We start from the raw sequence: 22,664 nt of genomic DNA, 5'->3' as shown, positions 1-22,664 counted from the left end.
TGTTTTGTTTAAGAATTAAAATTCAGTGTTTTTGTGTCTTATTACCTGATTATAATGTTTAAATAACTATAGACAAACTAATTTAGATTATCTTGTTGATCTTGCTGAATCTAATGATGAGGATTGTAACTGTGAAGCGCAAGGAAATTCGATCAATCAAATTACTCACCGAATCCAGAGTTTTATTATAATTAACGATATTGAAGGTTTTCCACCACAATGGCCACAATTCAGCTTGTGGAATATTTATGAAAACGTAATAATTACGTAAAATGACTGTTTGTAAATTATTGTGTAAAACAGGTTAACAAGATATAAAAATACGATGGAGAATTGGAAGAAACTTTGTAGCTTTTTAGTTTATCGGTTGATTTGGGACTTTTTGTTAGCTTTCAAACATTAGATGATAAGTTAAATTAATCTTAAAAGAGTTTTAAGTTGTACCAAAACAAAAGTTTCCTATGATAATATTTCGAATTTGATTATCTGAACAATTATCTTTTCATTGTCTATTGTTCTAGTTAACATTCTTAACAATTAAAATAAATTGATAATAGCAAACAATGACAAGGAGCCTCAAGGAAATTTTTCTATTGTTTTTTGTTTTAGTTAGTTAACAATAAAACAATAAGATGAAAAACAAATTTATTGCTGTATCTTAATTGGTTACGATGTTAATTAGAACAATGCATGGACAATTAAAAAATAATTGCTTAGATAATCGAATTTTGTTAACAAACTGAAAGCTATAACAACACAGGGCTATTCAGCTATTTTTACCGATGTTTTCGATTTTCTCAGCAACTATTAGACTATAGACATGAGACTTGAGTTATATGAGTTTGAGCGATACGCAATTGTCATATTGAAAGATCAAGGTCATTCAAAATCATTTCGTTTTAAGCTTAGCATATCCGAAGGTATCTGAAGAATTTTGACCTTGAAAAAGGTCAAATTTTCATTTTCAAGTCTTGCGATTCAATAACTTCTGAGATATTCAAGTTTTTGTTAAATTTATCCATTCATTTCATTAATTTTCAGTTACATTCATTGAATTTATCAGAGCTCTGTTAGCACTAACCAGTCAGCACCACGAGGCGGAAGAGTTGGATTTTGCTGACCGCCCTTAGGGTACTGAAAAAGCTGCTTCGCCTAAGGGTCTTTAAAAAATAATTGAAAAAAATTATTGATGGTCTTTATGGAGTTTAAGTTGAAAATGAAAATTTGACCTTTTTCAAGGTCAAAATTCTTCAGATACCTTCGGATATGCTAAGAAGCTTAAAAACGAAATGATTTTGAATGACCTTGATCTTTCAATATGACAATTGCGTATCGCTCAAACTCATATAACTCAAGTCTCATGTCTATAGTCCTAATAGTTGCTGAGAAAATCGAAAAAACATCGGTAAAAATAGCTGAATAGCCCTGTAGAAAAACAAATTTCTTTCTCATCTTATTGTCTTATTGTTAACCAAACGAGGCTAAAAACAATGAAGAGAATTTTCCTTGAGGACCTTTGTAATTGTTCGCTATTATCTATGTATCTTTATTGTTTTGATGTTAATTGGAACAATGCATAGACAATTAATAGATAAATGGTTTAGATAATAAAATTCAAGATATTACCATAGACGACTTTTGTTTTAGTTCAAATTAAAACTGTTTCGAGTTTAGTTTAATATATCATTTGATGTGGTAAAGTTATTGGCAAAAGCTATTGTTGCAATTGCAATTGTTTTAGTCAAAGAAAGAGTTTGCCTTAATTGTCCATTCAACATTTCACTATATCACCATCTTAATAGTCTAATTGTGATTCCGTCAACAGTAGACAGCAAAAAGTTAACATTACAGCCCATCACAAATCCAATCAACCTCGACAACAAATTCTGTCAACGATCAATCAGGAAGTTTGCCTTAATTTTCCAGTCAACATTTCACTATATCTCCATCTTAATAGTTCAATTTTGTGTTTCATAAACGTAGCCAGCAAAAAGTTAATATTGTGGAAAGCCATTCCCGATTTGGTAAGTTAAAATTTTATTTGTATTCGAAATATAGATCGATTATCAATTTTTTTGAGCAATCGAAATTTTTCTCTTTAATTTAATGTTCTTTTGGGTGATTTCAAATCAATTTGCTTGTCAATATTTTTCTGTTTTAACCTCATAATGTAGATTTATAAATTGTGCCAATTAGTACGTTAGTATTAATAATTTTAATTTGTTCCATTCTTTTGCAGCATTATTGTAGAGTAATAGTTAAATAATCCACAATTAGTTTGTCTATAGTTGAAGTCGTAAAGACCTTACACCCAGTTGCTAAGACACGAAAACAATAGATTTCAATTCTTAAACAAAACACTAGCGAGAGTCTCAAACTATCAAACTTCGCATATCTGCGAGTGAAGAGCCAATGTGTTGCTTTTGCTTGACAAAAAAGAGTGAAAGAGAGAGTGATTAAGACAACAATCATCTAAATAATAGTAACTCTATCATTTTGGTTACAGATAAACATGAGTGACGCGTATTGTCAAAAATTAGATTACAGACAACTTTTTCTTGGAGAAGAAAATTTTCAGAATCTTCTTTATCGTCAGAAAGAATCGGTTTATCAAAGTGATTACACATATCCGGCCAAACGGTGGCTTGACAATTAAAAAATAGTAGGAAAATTGAAATAGAAAAATATAATAAGCTATTTGGATCTATATTGTCTGATTTATCAGGATATGGGGAAAAAGAGGATGAGAGAAGATGAGCTCATTGAAGAAAGGGAAAGCGAGGCTGGTGAGAGAGAACTTGATGAAAATGCTCTATCAACTTCAGGGCGTGAGGAAAGAATTGAGGATGGAGAAGATCAACAGGAGGAAGAGGGTAGCTATTCAGGGTGGAGCGAGTGCGGATGCGGAGCAGGGTGAAAGAGAAATTCAAGACAGGCTGGCTGAAACGCAGAGACGGGAAGATGCAATATGGGGAAAATTCAGAGCCTCTGTAGTTGATGAAACTGTTTTTACATCAGTGATTGAGGAGATAGACGATATTTCAATCTCTGATGTAAATGAGGGAATTAATACGATAGTGGCTCTCGAATAAAAATAAAACAGTTTTGGCGCAATATGTTGAAGTATTATATGTATAGGAAAAAACCTAAAACAGATAAAGGATCTATCTGATAACGTTGATGATGTGTTAAAATATCTGAAAGATCATGGGCTTAAAGAATATCACCGAACTCATGCAAGTTTCCTTATGAGCTTATACAGATTGTATTGCTCATATCCACGGATCTTACGATCAACTTGTTCCTTAAGATTCATAAAAACAAATAAAAAATAATAAACAATCGGTTAGAGGCTATTCAAGCCGATCGCTCTCCAGCAGGAAGAAAAGAACTTTCCTTCTGCTTAGAACAGTAAATTGTAAATTTTTTATATATTCATATATCATAATCACCCTCATATACTGGGTTATTCAAAAGTGACGCCCCAACTTTTTTTAACGATAACTTTGCCGCTAAGGCGAATTTTTTGTAGATCATTTCTGTCACGTTGTTAAAGCATACAAAGGTTTTGTTTTTTGCTATTTTTGTGAATTTTTCATTTTGACCTGAAAATGAGCTTAACACTCGATGAGCGATTGTTTATTGTTAAAACTTATTACCAAACTGGTAATTCAGCTGCGGAAACGCTTAGAAAGTTTGGTACAGCCTTTGGATTAGCCAAAAAACCTTACAGGAAAACCGTATCAAGGTAAGTGCGTTTTTCTACTGGCTTTCCAGATTTTAATTGATTATTCTTTTCAGAGTCGTCGAGAAGTTTGAAAGAACATTCTCTCTCCATGATGATGATGAAGGACGAACAGGTCGACCACGATCTGCTCGAACAAGCGAAAAAATAAACTTGGTTGATGAAGCAGTGGTACAAAACCTAATGTGTCACAGAATGAGCTAATCATATATAATATATATGTATATAATCCTACATAATCATAAATATTCTCATTGTAAATATATGCATCTTCAAAAAAGATCAAAAAACAACAAAATTGTCAAAAATACAAAAAAATTGAATCATCCTCATTGTAAATATCATTTTCATCATCTCAAAAACGCAAAAATAACTACAAAATTTTGAAAAATACAAAAAAATTGAATCGTTACCATTGTAAATAATTATTTAAAACTTCATTGTATATAACCATATTCTCCAAGATAGAATTTACCTTCACGTGGTTTGGGGTGTTTAAACCAAAAAATTCTGCAAAAAGTTTTTCTTCATGTACGATTGGCACCCTTGTGCATAACAGAATCTCACGGACTCTAGCATACGATTTCTGCTTTTTCAATAGTCAATCAAAGGGTTCCTATTCACGTGCGATTGATATGCTTGTGCATATTCAGATCTCACGGTCTCTAGCACACGATTTCTAGCATGCTTATAGTCCAGTGAATAGTTTTTCTTGACTTATGATAAATACCCTCGTTCATAGCCGAATCTAACGGTCTCTAGCATAAGATTTCTGCTTTGTTAGTAGTCAAAAAAATTTCTTGCAATGCACCCACTCTCACAATATCCAACGTCACGGTCGGTAGCTCACATAAATCATTTATCGACGACTCGTAGATGTTGATTGCATATTTACAAATAACATTTCCTTTTTCACACTACTATGATCCACGACTGTCCTTGATCGCAATCTTTCAGGCCAGTTTTCTCGACAACCATCGGGTTGTGGCAGGCCAGAATAAAAATGGTCCGTATTATTTCTCAAGCCCAATCCACTGGCTTCAATTAAAGTTTCGTCATAAGTCATACTATTTAATTCTTTGTTTAACAGCTAGTATACAAAGTAATTTACAAAACGTGTATAGTAGATAACATAAATTCAAATCGACATAGATTTTAGCCGAATGAAATGCATCACTCTCCTTAAAGTGAACTAGAGCAACCCCCTAAATAGCTCCTCCCAGTCTATTGCAATAGATTATCATTACCATCATGATCATTATCATCATCGTTATCATTAATAGAAAATATAACATTAGTCAAAGAGGAAAAAATTTCCGAGATAAAATAGCAGTAAACCTTCAATCTCACTTCCGGATGCCCTGTTTCCCTTTACTTCTGATTGACTTGTAACTTCCGTTCAATGGTTGATACCTCAACTTAACCCTAACTTTAGACTTTGTATCATGCACAGATAACTAACCATGATAGCATGAGGATAATAATCGTTTCCATGATCAAAACTGAATACAGATTATTATTAACATTAATATTTTGTTATTTTGTATTGGAAAATCATATTCATGCAATTCACTATCTCAATCTTAGCAGTTCCGGTCATTAAATAACTCATTAACTCTCAATTGTTTCTATTTCCGTTTTAACCAAAATTCTTATAATGAATCAAACCATCATGAAGATCAATAAACTTTAATAAATTTGATCACTTGACGAGGTGAATGATAAGTATAATTTTTAGCACAAAAAGTAGCATTTAGAATTTTCTATTGACTCGGTAATGAAATTAATTAATTTAGATTGAATGAAGTCACAATTTACAGGAAAAGTCGAGATTATTCATCTGAAAAATTGTTCATTTTTCGAAAGAATATTCTTTTCTTTTAAAAATTCTGCTCATTTCCACAGGAAATAATTATTCAGTTTAGAGAGATTGAACCTTAATCATTTCATAGAGTTTATAAATTTGTTGATCCTGGTCAGTGGTGATAATTGTTGAAATAAATTCGCAAATTAACTAATATTAAAATAATAAATAATTTTACTACAGTTTGAAAATATTGATATTATAAAGAGCCAAAAACAATCAGAATCATAATCAGAATTTAGAACTGAAAACAACAAAGATAAATTGATTTGAAACTGTCAAACTAAACTCTATTCAAGTAAATAGTTGAAATTTCATTTTCTTCATATAAAATGCATTTAGTTAATCATGATGCTAAATGGTGATATTATGATCTTTGTAATGATATTTTTTCCCATTGTTCTGGAATCGAAATGGAAATACATGAAGTTTGTATAAAGAAAGAGAGAGACATAAAGATCTGTGTTTAATATTTTGAACACCAAGTAAATGTTATCAGAGTATTTATACTCTGAGAATGTGAACTTTTGTTTCCTTTGAATTAGATACTTTTTTTGATCATTATGATGATTCTTGATTCTGTCGATACTCAATTTTTCAAGCTTTCCTCTTTCTCTCGGTACAATGATTTTGCTCAATCATTTAAGAGGAGAGAGAGAGAGAGAGAGGGGAAGAGGAAGATTCAAAGTTTTATATCTTGCACTGAATAGTAAATGAATCCAAATGAATCAATGGCTGACCATTGTCTTGCTGTTTCGTGTCCCAAAGATAAATTTGTATGACACCTATTAATTGTTGTGGGACGTGCTTGGTTGACAATTCAATTCGATTCAATTCGTTTCAATGGTCTCACAGAGGGAAAATTTATCTTTCACTTTCTCTCAATCTCTCTTTCCTCCTACTCTATCATCTTCATCATCTTCCCATTTTTATACCTCCTCTTTTTTCTTGAATGGTTCACTGAGATTGCTATCGTCAACCTTTCTTCCTTTTTTCATCATCATCATCATCATAAGTCTATCTCTTTCTTTTTCATCATCTTCCCCTGTCATCTTTTTTTCCTCTCGACCGGTAAAGCATTTTGCAATCTGCTTAAGCTCATCTATTTTAAGACTCATCATCATCTTCATCCTCATATACTCAGTCTCTGAATTTTATTCTTGCTCTCATCAACTTATCTTTTTTCACCTTTTCTCTCTTACTCTCACTTTATCATCTCCACCTCTCTCTTATATTCTCTTCCTTTATAAATATCTCACGTGACTATCTACGATTTTCTCCAACTGAATCTAATATGATAAATGTACGAAGAGAAATTTTTTCCCCTCATCCCAATCTTTCTTCTTGATGGAAGACTCATTCTCTTTTTTTACTATTATCATCATCATGATCATTACTAATATTAAGATGATGATTTTTGCTTCTCTCATCTGAATAAAAGTCTCAAGTTAACTGAACTTTCCTTAAGCTTTTACCTTTCGATTTCTTCTCTCCATCAACAGAAAAGGAGCGAAAGAGAAGTAGAGATAGAAGTAGAAAAAAGTATTAAGGAAAAATTTCGAATAAAAGTTCATGAGAACCTGTCGATGATGATAATAATAATGATCACCATGCATCTTCACAGAACTAACATTTACCATGTTGTTTTCAATATAACAACATGATTAATGATGTTGAAGCCATGATTCCAGGTTTAAAGGCGAGAGAAAGAGAGAGAGAGTTTAATCTTGCACTCGATTAGCTTCAGCTTATCGAGATCCATTAAGAAAGTGAAAGCTCATAATATACACACAATGAACTTCCTTTGCATACCCTCAGGCTATATGCTCTGCAATCTATTCTGATGATTGACAAAACAGCATCAAAGTTTATTTTTGCTTTGTTGCTTCTGTTGATTATGTTGTTTATTATTATCAGAGATTCAGTATAAATACAAAACTGAAACAACATCTACATTATTTACTCTATTTGCAAAGACAACAAGCAAACAAATGTGTACAATTGTTGATTGCATGCATTGGTCACTATTTGGTTTGAAAGAAAATGGTCAATTGGTCAATAGCTTTTCCATGTCTATACTCTGAAAACTGCTTCAATTATAATACTTGATCAACTCTTCTGGGCACAAAGTAAATCCACCAGAAGATTACATGTAATTCAATTTTCATCCTTTATCCATTTTCCCCAAATAATATATTTCACCCTATGGAAGAGTAGCCAGGGGAGAGAAAGAGAGGAAGAGAGAGAGAGAGAGAGAGAGATAAACACAATCGCAAACAATTGAAAATTCACAATCAAATAGACAAACTAATATTCTACATTGATGAAGATAATCATCATCATCAGTATCTTTTCCAATCTCATCATCATTTAAAGTTTATTCTCATTTATTTTAATAAACATCAAGGATATTGCTCAGGAAAGTTCAGTTCTCTCTCGTAATTTTTGGGTTGGGTTCCCATTATAAGGCTTATTGATAAATTATTTTTAAATCGAACACTTTTACTTCGTAAAACTTTACAAACCACTTCTTTTCCTCCTACTTCTCCTCCCACCTCCACCTTTATTGTTTACATCATTCTCCCATCTTCATATACATCATCTCTCTCCCTCAAGATTTATGGTCCCTGAAGCTTAAAAGTGTGGAGAGTGAATTAAATTAAAACGCAATCTTGACACAATTTGTGTTCTCCTTCATGAACACTAACCTCAGAGTGTCTGAATTTTTCATGTTCATAGTTATCTAACTTTTAGTTTAATATGAAAAAGATGAAGATGATGTGAATGATTGTGTTTAAATGCTGGAAAAGAAAATTTTTCTCTCTCTCAAAAGGAAATTAAAAATGTAAAGTCAATTGATTTTTTTGTATTTTTCTCTTTAAAATTGAGCAATCTTTTCCCACCCTCAACTCTTCCTATTCCACCAAAGCATGAACCAGGTAACAATGAGAGATAAATGTAGCAATGGGAGTGGAAATCATATATCGGCAACGACAAGGAAGTAAACTGATTTCGAATTGCGATAAAATTGAAATTTCTTTCAAGTTGCAATAGTGTAGCAGAAAGAAAAGGGTTGAATAGATTTCGAAAGTTGTTTTATTATCACTAACATGATGATGAATCAAAAGTAACGGTAAAAATAACATGATAATGAAAAAAAAGATGATTAGAATTCAAAAGCATGGAAGAAAAAATTGAATAACATGATAATAGATAAAATAACAAAAGATATTTTTGAGTGAGAGTGGGGAGAGATGATAATGAAGGAAAGATGCTCAGGAAATGAGGACTGAGTTATTCAGGGTGGAAATTCATTTTTTTAGTTCGAAGATGAAAAAAAAGATGAAGAAAGATGAAAAAAATAACAGTCTAGTAAGTGTTTAAATGATTAAAATGGCAAGAGTACAAAAAGGTAAAGGATCAACTTGATTTACAGAGTTTTTTACCGTTATTTTTTTCAAATCATCTTTATCATTTTTACCTGGTTAAGTGATGTAGGTTCACACTCATGAGTACTTGAAATTCAATTGCACTTATTTGCACAAACAGGGTAATAATAATAACGGTGTTTTCGAGCTCCCTCTCTCCCTACCTCTCTCTTTTCTCTTCTCTTATCTCCTCTTTCACTCACTCACTCACTCACTCTCTTTCTTGGTTTTTCTCGGCTGAACTATTTGTCTTCAATGTTTGGGTGTCTGATGTTATGTGTAGTCATGAGCAAAGATACTCAGGTAAGATGGAAATCGAGCAATGGATGAGAAAGATAAGATAATGATGATGAGAGATAGAAAATGGATGATGAGTGATGGTAAAACTCCTTTTATTGTATTTTTGAGAGAGAGAGAGAGAGAGAGAGAGAGAGAGAGAGAGAGAGAGAGAGAGAGAGATGCAAAGATACAAATGATAAGTACTATGATTAGGAAAATGTAGACGATGATGATGATGATTTCAACATTAAATTACTTCAAATATCTATTGCTCATCATACCCTCATCAACTATCATCATCAATACCATTCTTTGTCTCTTCCAAATGCTGAGTATCCAGAAAAAATTTTATTATCTTGTTATTTTATTACATCTTTTGGTAGATTCCCAACCTACCCACCTTACCTTATTTCCTCCTTCCTCCAATCATCCATTTTCCCTCAACCTCATATCTTGATCTTCATTCTGTTTATGAGGATTCAGCTTACAAAATCATCTTCCCATAGTCTCTCTCTTTCTGTCTTCTCAATTTATGTGACATTATCATTTAGTTTATCATGAAAAATAAATAAAATAAAGTTAATGAATGTTCAAGTTACAATAGCTTATAAATTAATTTGCATATCAACCCCTTGAAAATTGATTGAATCCAAATGGTAATTGATTGATTAACCAAATTTACCAGCTAACCCTTAATCAAAATGGATCCTACTCATCATCATTTCATTTAATTATCATCTTATGTTATTGAATATATTTTTGTAACAATAAAGTACTCACAAAGTTAGACATGAGATAGTAATTAAGTTAACAATTTACATTTATTAACACTATTATTATCATCTAGTTAGGGTGTAATTACAATACGTTTTTCATATAACATAAGTGTGTTTGTGTGCTTATGATACATTAAATTTGCTTGATTACACTTAAGGTTGTTGATATTAATCATGATAATCATGATAAAGTTATTGTTTACTAATAATGATGATAAATCTTCTTAGCAGGATGAATGATGAGATTATTGCTTCAATAAAGAGGCAAATATATTGTGTATTAATGATGGTGTATCTTTTTTCAGGGGCGGAAGGTGAAAGGAAAAAAAAATACAAAATTTAAGCCAAAAAAGATCTTAAGTTAAAATCTATACATGTAAAGTAATCGAGGATTCTCATTATCATCATTAACATCATTATCTTTTTGCTAATCATCAAAATCATTAGCAACGTATTTATATACAGTATAATCATTAGAACTCATTATCATCATAATCATCACCATCATCTATATATATATATATGCATGTAATCATAATCATCTATGACTTTAGACGGTGGGAAGTGGGTGACGGAAGAGGAGTCAATGTTATCTCATTCATGTATCTGTCAATTGATAAGTGCGTGTATCTATGTGAGTATGAGTGTATCTGTGTGTGTGTGTCGCTGTTGTATGAGTATCATTGATTGTTGATTATGTTTATTTTATGAATAAACAAAATGGAGTAACTCTGTTTATAATAATTTGATTGGATGAATGAGATAAAAGGATCTGCATTGGTTTTTATAAATATTAGGAAGGATATTAAGGCAAATACATTTTTACATTGGTGTCTATGGTTTATTATGTTTATTATATCAAATATCATCTGAAAATGGGATTAAGGTGACATATTTATGACAACCGGTCATTCAATTGGAAACTTGTACACAGATTATATTCAAATCGGGCCGATGATCAACAGTAAGGGTGATGGAGAGAAAGAGAGAGATGAAAATAGAGTAGAAGACAAAAATGAGATAACTTGGAGTAATCGATAGTTGATTTTTTCTCTTCTTTCTCTCTCTCTTTTCTCCCTCTTGTAATCATTAGAATGTCCTAATGGTAGCAACACCATTCATCCGGATATTATAAGATCACACGCACATCATGTGCCTGGGTGGGTATATAAAGGTGGGGTGAGAAGTGAACAGTTAGATGAACATCGACAAAAAAGTTGTATTAATAATATTATTCGGATAAGATAATGTTCAATGGTCGATATTCAATCTAAAACGCGATTGGAAACATTAATAGAAGATTTTTTTGTTTCATCTTCTTTTTGTGGATTGGTTGAGGTAATGATCTTGTTTTGATCATCTTCATCATCATCTCTCTCTCTCTCTATTTATTGTGTGCGAGAGAGGAAGATGATGAAAAGCTAGACAGAGGGATGGAAATGGAAGTGGGAGTGGGAGAACCGCAAATCTTTTCCTTTTATTTTCTGGTAACACGAGGAATAGACAGATCATTTTCTCTTCCACTCTCATCCTTTACCTCTTCATCTCAGGGAGTGATGTTTATTTCCCTGTTTATCACAGATTACATCATTCTCTCTCTCTCTCTCTCTCTCTCTCTGCTCTTATGATAGTCATTACCATCAATAAGTTTGATTATTCAAGATTAGAATAAAAAAGTTTTTCTTCCAAAGAAATAACAATCACTTTCACCTTTGTTTCTCTTAAATAGATGAGCAATGATTTTCATGCATTTTCGCAAATATCATCATTTATCATCGATTTCTATCTCTCTCATTTTCACATGGTCAGTTCTATTTCAATCTCAGGAAATTCAAAGTTTAAAGTCCTTTCAAGAGATTTTCATCTTGTTTCATTCAAAAGGAAGAGAGGAAAAAAGTTTCTACCTTCAAGTTTATTTTAGATACTTGAAAATAACTACAAACTTTGTGATAGTTTCTCTGTTGATGATGAAGATGATGTAAGTTTCCTGCTGTTTGATGTTTTTTTTCAGGGTGAAAAGAAAAAGGAAAAACTCTGAAGAAAGAAACTCTTTGTTGATGAGAAAGATAAAGATGACCAGAGGATGTTTCCATTTATTACCAAGTCAATCTTATTGATGGAAACACGTGAGTCTTGATTATTTCAAGATCAGGAGACTCTGAAACTTTCATGAGATGAAATTCAACCATGACCTTGTTGTTTTTTCTGATACAATTCCAACTGATTCATTGATATGTTAATTCAATGATGATTGTGATGATGATGAAAGTGTGAGCTCATTGTTAATTCATTTGATTTTACAATGATAGAGTGACAAGATGATGGTAATGGTCAGTTCGGATAAAATTCATTCGATTTTTGAAAATAGATGAAATTGAATGGTCCATTAAGGAGACAATCTCTCGTTGGATTTACCGTTATTTTCTATTGGAAATTGAAATCGATATTACCTTTTGTTTCACCAGGAAACAGGAAAAATAACTTGACCCCATATATCAAATTATCTTCCTTATCATCATCCTTTCTTTTCCTCTTTCTCTTCTCTTCATCTTCATCTTCTTCTTCTATTTTTTATCACCGAACAACATGATGATGAAGATGATACAATACAAGAACTTCAATGTAATGATTCAGTGAATGGGATAACTGTCAGAATTTTTTTCTCTCTTCTCCTCCAAATCTAAACAGATAATCTTCATCATCTTAATAGTGAATTATTATTTTTTATTCTCATCTTCATCATCCAATCATCCAAATCTTTCATTGACAATTGGTAATGATGAAGAAAAGTTGATGAAAGAAAATGATTCTCACTTGAGGATTGATTGTATTATTATTTTTTCTAAGAAATTTTCTCAAATGGAAATCATGTAATATGGTGATGATGATTATCATCTTCCATGGAGGATGATGATGGCTTATGGACTCTATTAGAATTGAAATAGAGTGTAACAAATGGATGATGATGACGAAAATGATGATCAGTTGCAAAACTGTCAAGAAGAGGTTTTCTCCCGATTATTATTAGATTATAAGGGGGAAAATAAAGTGACTTTGAAAAAAGTGATAGAGATGAAAAGATGATGAGGATGATAAATGCGAAATGAAAGCAACAAGAAAAGTGTTTCATAAATCTGTCATGGGTATTGGTGTTGCATGGTGATGAAGATGAAGATTGAGATGATGATAAAGATGATGAATTTTTAAATAAACCATGCAAATGGTTCAATGAGAGTGTCTCAATTGAAGATTTATATATTTACCATTAGGGAACTACAATCAACTCATTCACTGGGTGAGAGTCAGGGAATCATTTTTACTCTCTCTCTCTCTCTCTCTCTCTCTTTCTCTCGATCTCTCTTTATCATCCTCATCATCTTCATAGACATTAGTTTGAAATATATATTGCATTGAATTTTTAAGTTCTTTTTTTTCGCCATCTTTATCTTCATCTATACATCATTTTGATCATCACACCATCTTGCAAAATCCCCTGAGGCTCAATTTACTTGTTTGTCTATGGTGAAGGTTTTTTTTTACAGTTTTCATATTTTACTTCAGAGGCAAATTGTTGCTTTCACTTACACAATGTGGTTGATAAGAAGGAGGTGGTTGAAGTGGGAGTGGGAGGAGAAGAGGAAGTGAAAGAGAGAGAATTTGAGTGAGATGTAAATGTTAATGATGGAAATGGTGTTAGAGCTGTACAGTTAACTTAAGGTTCATTTTTTTTAATCAATACAATTGAGAATGAAATTAAATTAAATTACAAAGCAAAAAGGCAGAGTAAAGAGGAGGAACTAAATCTATCCTTAAATAACATATTGATAAACATAATTATTTGCCCTTAGGATGTGACAGGTACACGTGACACGAGATCAACATGGATGATGATGGAGATGTTGATGAAGACGAAAATGTTGCAAGGATGAAGGGAGAAAAGATCTTGATGACGATGATGATGATGATGATGATGGTACAGAACATAAGTAAATTTTTTTTCTTCTCTTTCTCTTGAAAAGTTTCAATCAATTGATTCACAAAAATTCATTAAAATTTACGTTTATATCCAAGGAAATGATTCATTTTACATGTTGTCACGTTATCAGAAAACTAATTGAATAGAAGCTCATTAATATGGACAAGGGAATCCAATTAACAGGTAGATTAATGGTTGTGGTGGTAATAATGGTGATGAGAGTGGAAAATATAATAACAAGTTGATTAATTGGTGAGGATGAAAGGAGGGAATTATGATGAACTGATTTTGACCCAGAAGCGGTTCCACTTAATGCTGAAGGTGATGAATAACCAAAACAAAGGCGTTTGATGTTGGCTTTACGACGTTTACAGTTAATCTCATTAAAAGTATTTGCAGCTAACGAAGAGGAAGATGAAGATGAAGATGAAGATCCTAAAGATGAATATGGAGGTAAAGATAATACATAAGGAGTTGAACCTCTAGATGATAATGATGAGGAGGGAGAAGGTAAATTTTCTGAACAGATACAATTTCCCATGTAAAAAGCGGCCTTTTGCCGCCAAAGGATATTTAAACTATTGTTACAAGCTTTGGTACACTCGGTGCCCATGAAAACTTTTTCACAATGAACTTGAACAAATTCCCAGGCCTCTGAACAGGCCTCATCCTCACGGCAACGGGTTTCCGCTGAGGAGCATAACATTACTCCTGGAATTGATGATGAGAAACCTTTACCTTTATACCTGTGGTGATGATGATGATTTCCAGATGAGGATAATGATGATGATTCTTTACCTAATTTATTGTTGTTACCTGGGGAAGATGAGGGAACAGAATCTATTCCATATACTGATGCATGAGGAGATAATGATGATGATGATGAACCAGATGAATGGTGATTATTGTACCTTGAATGGCAAACACTGGTACGACGACGCACTTTCCGGCAAAATTCATTATCCCCACAGTCACAATTAACATAATCATAGCCTTCGGTTATACTATTGAGTGACATTAATGCCAATTTACATGCTTCTGAACAGGTACGAGTTTTATTGTTCAATAGGTGGGAACATGATGTCCGATAGTCTTGTAAGGCCATCGCACATCTCATATCACGGGAACAAATACTCAGGGCAGTGTCACATTTGGCACGTTGTGGAATTGAATGTGGTGAGATTAAGGATGAAGATGAGGAGGATGAGGATGAAGATGAAGATGAAGAAGATGAGCCAGGATGTTGGTAGAAGTTTTGTAAATTAGCGGTTGTGAGGGTGAAAACAAAGGGAGAGGTTGAAGAGAAGAGAGAAGAAAAAGAAAGTGAAGAGAAAATGGTTAGATACATAATCACCATGAAAGAATAATAATGATAATATTGGATGAAAAGAAGATGATGATGAATTGATTGAAGAGAATTAAGAGGAAAACTTGAAGAAATAAGAGTTTCAGGTTATCGGTGAGATTCAATTTGTTTGGAACAATTAAATTCCAATCAGTTTGATGGAAGAACATTTAAAACCACGAGAGAAAAATTGAAAAGAGATAACTATTAACAGAATTTGTTGTTGCATCCATGAGAATAGAAAATAAAATGAGAAAATAAATGGAATGAGATATTATCGAAACTCGAAATGAGAAACAACGACTGTGCAAAAAGAAAAAGAAAATGTAGATGTCGCCAGTGTAAAGTTCGAAAAAAGTAAAGATTTTGTTCTCTCTCTGGTTAATCGTCGATTATAATTTGATTAATATTCGAATTTACTTGATGTACAATTGGAGCTAATTAACTTGGAATTTGTTTTTCGAGTTAACTGTTTATTGGATTGACCGATACAAGGGTTGGCTCAGTTGATCGATTCTTTCAACAACTTGTTCAGAAAACGAGATTAGGATTGAAGAGTAAACAGAAAAGGGATAAGAGATTAGTGTGTCTTTGGGTCTTATCCAAGAAAATATTATTCGATCTCTTTCTTGGTTAAATTCTTGGAATATCAGATTTCAGCTGATTATTTGAAAATTTATCTCTCAAGTTGTAGATTGTTTTTATCATGGGTAATGAGATAATCTGAATGAAACGATGAATTCCATTGATACAATTAAGGCTTGTGAATATAAGAAATGGCGTAAATCTGATGAAAAGAGATTGACTGGTAAAGAGAGAAAGAGATAAACAGAGTAAATAGAAAAGATTATCAAGATAATGAAGATTAAGAATGATGAGGATCAACTAATTCTTACTTGACGATGGTGAATTTAAAGAATTACTTATGAACTTTTTTTCATATTCAGGTTAATATTTCAATTCGAATAGAGAAGTTCATCCTTTTCTTTTTCGAAACAGCAAAAAATAAGATTTCCTCTGAAACTTTTCTTTCTTTTCTTCAGCTACTCTCATCATCTCCTAAGATTATTATAAGATGATGATTATGATGATAAAATTTATTATAAAGTTTTTTTCCATTCATTTACTTCTCATGTTTCATGAAGTTGATCATTACAAATGTGATTAAGTGAGATAATCATTTGAAAGAAATGTACGAGAGAGAGAGAGAGAGAGAGAGAGAGAGAGAGAGAGAGAGAGAGAGAGAGAGTTTTTCTTCATGGAAAAAGATATTTACCAAAATTCTGATAATATTCAGATGGATTATTTTGTAATACAGTAAATAAATAATCAGAGAAACATGATATTCATGTTGATCATCATCAACATTATCAATTGATTTACATTGAGATTGAAATTATATCTCCAAATTTTCACTGATTAATTTTGTTTCTCTCAAGATTAATGAGATTGATAATCTTTTGACTTTAAATTGGATCAAAATGATTAAACATTTAGGTGGTGGATATTTATTATTGGGTTAATATTCTTGTTGTCAGCTAAATTTTTTTTCTTGTGCTTTGCATGATGATGAAAACTCAGGTGAAGTGGATTATTATTCAATGAAGCTGAAAAATTTGCATCAATTGCACCAAGTATTAGTTTGCAGGGGAGAAAAAAGGTATTCAGAGTTAATGAAATGAAATGAAACAGAATTGATGTAAACATTTAGATTCTGATGAGAGGGAGAAAAGGTTCATTTCTTTTCCTGTACATAATGTTCATGATGGTTACCCTGGATATGGAATCGATGTGATGTTGACAATTTCTGACTTGGAATATAAAATGAAAGAGATTGAGGATGTTTAAGGAGAGAGAGAGAGAGAGAGAGAGATGTAAAGTTTTTTCTCTCCTTGTAAATTGGTCACAAGCCTTGGAATTTAAGGAATTACGATCACGAATTACAAACTGATTTCGAACTTTTTTTACTCATCTTCATCTTGATCATCATCTCACATTCTCTCTCATTGACAATCTTCCATAAGAAACTTAAATAAATGGTAAAGTGAACTTCAATTGGATGAGAAGATTAAGTAAACAAATGTTCAGTCCCCATGATGATAGAAAATCTGAATCGATAGAATAAAATAAATTCTTTTCGATTGCCCGAGTCAAAGTAGAGAAAAAAATATTTCCTTTTTCCCTCTCATCTCTCGTTTTTCACTTCCTTCTCTCTCTCTCTCTCTCTCTCTCTCTCTCTCTCTCTCTCTCTATCTTGTCTTCCTCGTCAGATTCATTCATAATCTGAAGCCTTCCATGAATTTCCTAATCTTCCATTATTCACCTGAGCTTTATCAGCCCAACCCTCCCGCGCCCTATGGAATAAATTCGGAATTTCGAATTTGCATTTGCTATTATTTGTATTTGCTTGTGAAAATACTTGAACAAATATACAGTTGGATTTTCATCGAGTAAGATAAAATGGAACAAAAAAAGTAACTTCAGAAAAAGAAAGAGACATAAATAGAGAAAAGTAAATTTCAGTTCCATGACGATCTTCATCATGACTATGAACACTTTATGAGTATTGATGATTCCCATGTAAATATTTACTCAATCAGGATAAAATTCAAACTCTCGTTTCTCCTTTGGAACCAACTTTACATATCCCATCCAACTTAATTCAATGTAATAATATTGCAATATAAACTCTCTCTCTCTCTCTCAACTTTTATCCACTCCCATCAAAATGGATCCGAAAATAATCTGATAAATTATTGAATTTCGTTTTAATATACAATCGAATAGTAAATCGTTTAATTTTCATCTCAATTTATCATCTGATTAACTCAACAATTTAATATATTAAAACTTCATGTCCTGTCATGTATTTAGTTCACTAAACTTGGGATCTATGTATTTTATACCTTCGATATATTTACCGTTATGATTATTAAAGCTCGTTTGTTTTGATATTCTGTTATATTAATATATTGAATTTCAAGTGCATGATAAATGTTGTTTATCATTCATGTTGCTTCAATCATGTGGTTATAATGTCATGTAAACAATATATTATTTCATGATAATCATGATGATGATGATGAAGATGAACAATAACAACAAGAAAAATGTAATAATCGGTTGTATAAGTAAAAGAAATACAAAAAACATTTGAACATGTAACTATTATTAAACTGATATCAATTGGATTGAAACTTTGAACGGGGTGGTTAAGGGTTGGTAATAAGATCCAGTTGAATATCACATGGTAACAGAATGAATGAATTGGAAAAAAGTTCTGAATCCATATGAAGGGAAAATTCAATATTCTGAAAAGTCATATACATTAATATACTTTTATGGTTGATAACAGTTTCAGGGTAAAGTTGAGAGTGGGAGTTGGAAAGTTGATATTCAGCTAATATAAAATATAACAATAAGTTGAGCTTTTTAAAATTCTCATTCAAAAGTTTCACTCAATTCAACTGGTCATCATGTTACATGGTTTTATTATCACTGAGGTCGTTTACTGTTGTATTGTAATAAAGTATATCATGGATACAATGGTCAATCTATGAAAATGGATCAGTCTATTAGGAAATATCAGATTATTGAACTGAGAATTGATATTGAAAAGGTATATTATGAATATGGAAGATGATACCTGGTGATGATAAATTATGTAAATGATTCAGGGTGAGATCTTTGTTGGTTTTTCTTAATGTTGTAATAAAGCTTATGGAATATTAGATGTTAATGATTGTAAATGTGCCATTGATTCAATTGACCTTGAAAAATATTAGTTTTCATTGAGGATTTGGAAGAAATTTTTGGAGAGAAAACTAGAATTCGAATATTTTTTTATTCTCTTTCAATTAGACTAAGGTTTTCTCTCTCACTCTCTCTTTCTCTTTCCGGTTAGATGGTAATGAATATTGATCTTCAATTTCGATTCTATCAACAGTTCACTTTGGTGATATTCATAAGTTTCCAAACAAGTTATTTCGAATTGAATGTTTTCTATTCGATTTCTTTTGCTCTCATTCTCATCTCTCTCTCTCTCTCTCTCTCTCTCTCTCTCTCTCTTCTTTCTGCTCTTCGTCTTTTTCAACAGTTTCAATGAAATCGAAGATTTTTGTTTGAAAAAAAAGAGAAATAAGAGAAACTTAACAACTCAGAGATTCGAATTGAACAAAAAACAATGGAAGAAATTGTTTACTACTCTCATGAGACTTCAATCATCTTTTTTCTTCTCTCTTTTCCATCATCATCATCTCTCTTTTCCTCTCTTCTTTCGAGCCAATCGTTTTCGAAATACACTTTGATAGCTGTCATATTGGAATCACAAGTCTGGCGTAAAATAGAAAAGAAAACAAATCAGAGAGGAAAAAAAGTTCTAAAGGAAAATAGTGTTTAGAACTTTTTTTTACTCGTAAATTCTGCGATCGATGAATTTGATTGAGGGTTAATTTAGTAAGAATTATTTCAACCATGAACGCGAATCAAATCACAAAATTAGGTGTTGGTGATAATTATTAGAACAAAATAATTAAAGAAAGTTTAACTGACCGATTTCCTCAAATTCAATAAGCACAATCAAAATCAAGATTTTCATCAGTGAAAATATTGATCTTTATGGGAACTTATCAGTCGATCAATTGTCGCAAAAAAAGTTTCTTGTCTAATAATCGATAAAAATAAGTAATTTTACTTATTGTATCTCTTTTCTCGAATCTTTTTTTTATTTTTGTTCGATAAACTTTTCGTGAGTTGACATTTTCTACCAATAGATGGCACCAATGGTATTCTACAAGAGAAAAGTTCTAATCTCGATTCGAGGAGAAAGTTTTTTGATGAGAATGATGATGAAACAAAAAGTTCTTGTTCTAATGAGATGTACCTCAAATAAGGTTGAACAGTTTGAACATATTGATCAATCAATTGGTTTCCAATGAATTTGTTATCGCTTATCAATCGGAATTAAAGTAAATCATTAATCTAAATTAACAATCAGTTTTTAGAATTGAAAACAATTATGAACGAAACAATTGTCCAAATTGTAAGTGAAGTTGTACCTTCATCAAGTTACTATTCGATTAATTTTTTCGAATTAAATTCAAACTCATCTTCTAATCAAGGTTATCCTTCATTACAATTTAATTTCGACTCCTTATCAACAATATCATCATCATCATCATCATCTTCACCATCATCCATATCATTGAACAACGAGAATTCAACCATTTTAACTGATACAATAAACTTAAAATTCAACGGAACTCTATCCGACAACGATACTTATGTACCATATGAATATCGACCTGAAACATATATCGTACCAATCGTGTTTGGAATATTGTTCATAATCGGCTTGATAGGAAATGGTACAATTATATTTGTCTTTTTACGTAATAAATCAATGAGAACAATTCCCAACACTTACATCATAAGCCTTTCCATTGGTGATCTACTTATTATTACCGGTGCCTTACCCTTTGTTTCAACCATTTACTCCTTCGATTCTTGGCCTTACGGTCAATTTCTTTGTAAATTATCGGAATTTGTTCGTGATGTGTCCATAGGTGTAACCGTTTTCTCTTTAACCGTACTTTCTGCTGACCGTTACATGGCAATTGTCCTTCCATTAAAACGTTTCACCTCAACCAAACATAAAGAGTTAACCTTGACCATAACCGCGTCAATTTGGACAATCGCCTCTCTCCTTGCATTCCCTGGAGCATATAATTCATTTGTCATGCAAATTCCAATAACTCCTGAGAAAACAATCTCAATATGTTATCCATTTCCAGCCTCCTTAGGAACCAATTACGCCAAATTCATTGTGCTGACCAAGTTTATCATTCTCTATGCTCTTCCCCTTTTCATCATCAGTGTCTTTTACCTGGCGATGGCTCGTCATCTACTTGCCAATACACAGCGTTCACTTTCAGCAACCTCATCAAACGGAATCAACCAAACACACCTTAGATTAACCAAGGCTCGAACCAAAGTGGCCAAAACTGTCCTATCCTTTATAATACTGTTCGCAATCTGCTTTTTCCCTAATCATGTATTCATGATATGGTTTTACTTTTATCCAATTTCCTTTTTAGCTTCAACCCCCTTCTGGCATTATGTTAGAATTGTTGGTTTTATCCTTGCCTTTGGTAACTCTTGTCTTAATCCGGTTGCCCTTTACATCGTTTCCGGTTCCTTTAGAACTCACTTTGATAAATATCTTTTCCGTTGTCTTAAGAAAACACCAAATTATCCCTCATTCACAAGAGATGCTATCGGTTCATCAATTCATTCATCTTCTCATCGACCCATCAACTCAATTAGCTCACGATCTTTCAAAGAATCAACATCAACCTCTCTACCGATAACCACCAAAGGTCAACATTAGACCAAAAATTATCACATAGACACAAAATCAGCGTCACACATTTATATATACTTGTTACTGAAATGCTGAATATTTACCATGTAAAAGAAAAGTTTAATTTCCAAATCTAATGAGAAGTAACTTATTAAAATTCAAGTAAATTAACATGAAACCCCCTGAAAATAAAAACATGAATAATGTAAATTAATATTATAGCCAATAACTTTTCCCATTGACCATTCATTCATTTCATGAATCAATAAAATGTTTTACCTGTAAAAATATTCCAGAGTCAAATTGATGGAGAAAAAAAATTCAGAGAAATAAAAAGTTCCAAAAACAAATGGAAAACTTTTCTATCACTTGAAAGAAAATAATTTTCATAGAAATGAATGAAATTTAAACTCTAACTGAATTGGAATACAATGAAACAAATATTATGATTACCATGAGTTCACCATGAAACTTGACTGAATTAAATAAACATTTCCTCATGACTTCTGAACAGTCAAAGGGAACTTAATTTATTCTGTTATCGTATTTCCAATGACTTACTTACCACCATCACCAGAATTATCATTTTCCAAGTAACAATCAACTGATTATCATTTAGAAGTTGAGTTTATTATCATCAGGTAAATTGCTCAGGTAAGAATTGATAAATAATTGAATTAGATGAATAACAATTTCAACATAATACAAAAAAAAGTAAAATCTATCTACCAAATTGATGATGATTATTAATCAGGATAAATGATAATTTACCTTTGCCATGTTTACTTTTCTCATATTATCTTAATCATCATCACCATCATGTTCATCATCATGGTAACGATGATATTAATTATGATAGGTTATCATTAATCATCACGTTTTAATCACTT

At 31.9% G+C, this 22,664-nt stretch overlaps 2 protein-coding genes across 2 annotated transcripts; one reads left to right on the top strand and one right to left on the bottom strand.

Moving 5' to 3' along the window:
• Window positions 1-14,043: 14,043 nt before the first annotated feature.
• Window positions 14,044-16,400, bottom strand: LOC128389400 (uncharacterized protein DDB_G0271670-like). Its single transcript, XM_053348975.1, has one exon. The coding sequence runs from the start codon at window positions 15,423-15,425 to the stop codon at window positions 14,187-14,189; it is 1,239 nt and encodes a 412-aa protein (XP_053204950.1). The 5' UTR covers window positions 15,426-16,400; the 3' UTR covers window positions 14,044-14,186.
• Window positions 16,401-20,126: 3,726 nt separating this feature from the next.
• Window positions 20,127-22,598, top strand: LOC128389399 (neuropeptide CCHamide-1 receptor-like). Its single transcript, XM_053348974.1, has one exon. It carries the CDS (start codon window positions 20,431-20,433, stop codon window positions 21,799-21,801), a length of 1,371 nt encoding a protein of 456 aa, XP_053204949.1. The 5' UTR covers window positions 20,127-20,430; the 3' UTR covers window positions 21,802-22,598.
• The last annotated feature ends 66 nt before the right edge of the window (window positions 22,599-22,664 follow it).

Source organism: Panonychus citri, unplaced genomic scaffold (genome assembly GCF_014898815.1).
Source record: "Panonychus citri isolate SS breed McGregor unplaced genomic scaffold, ASM1489881v1 Contig00108, whole genome shotgun sequence".
Classification (NCBI taxonomy): domain Eukaryota; kingdom Metazoa; phylum Arthropoda; class Arachnida; order Trombidiformes; family Tetranychidae; genus Panonychus; species Panonychus citri.
This window is presented reverse-complemented; position numbering and strand designations above follow the sequence as displayed.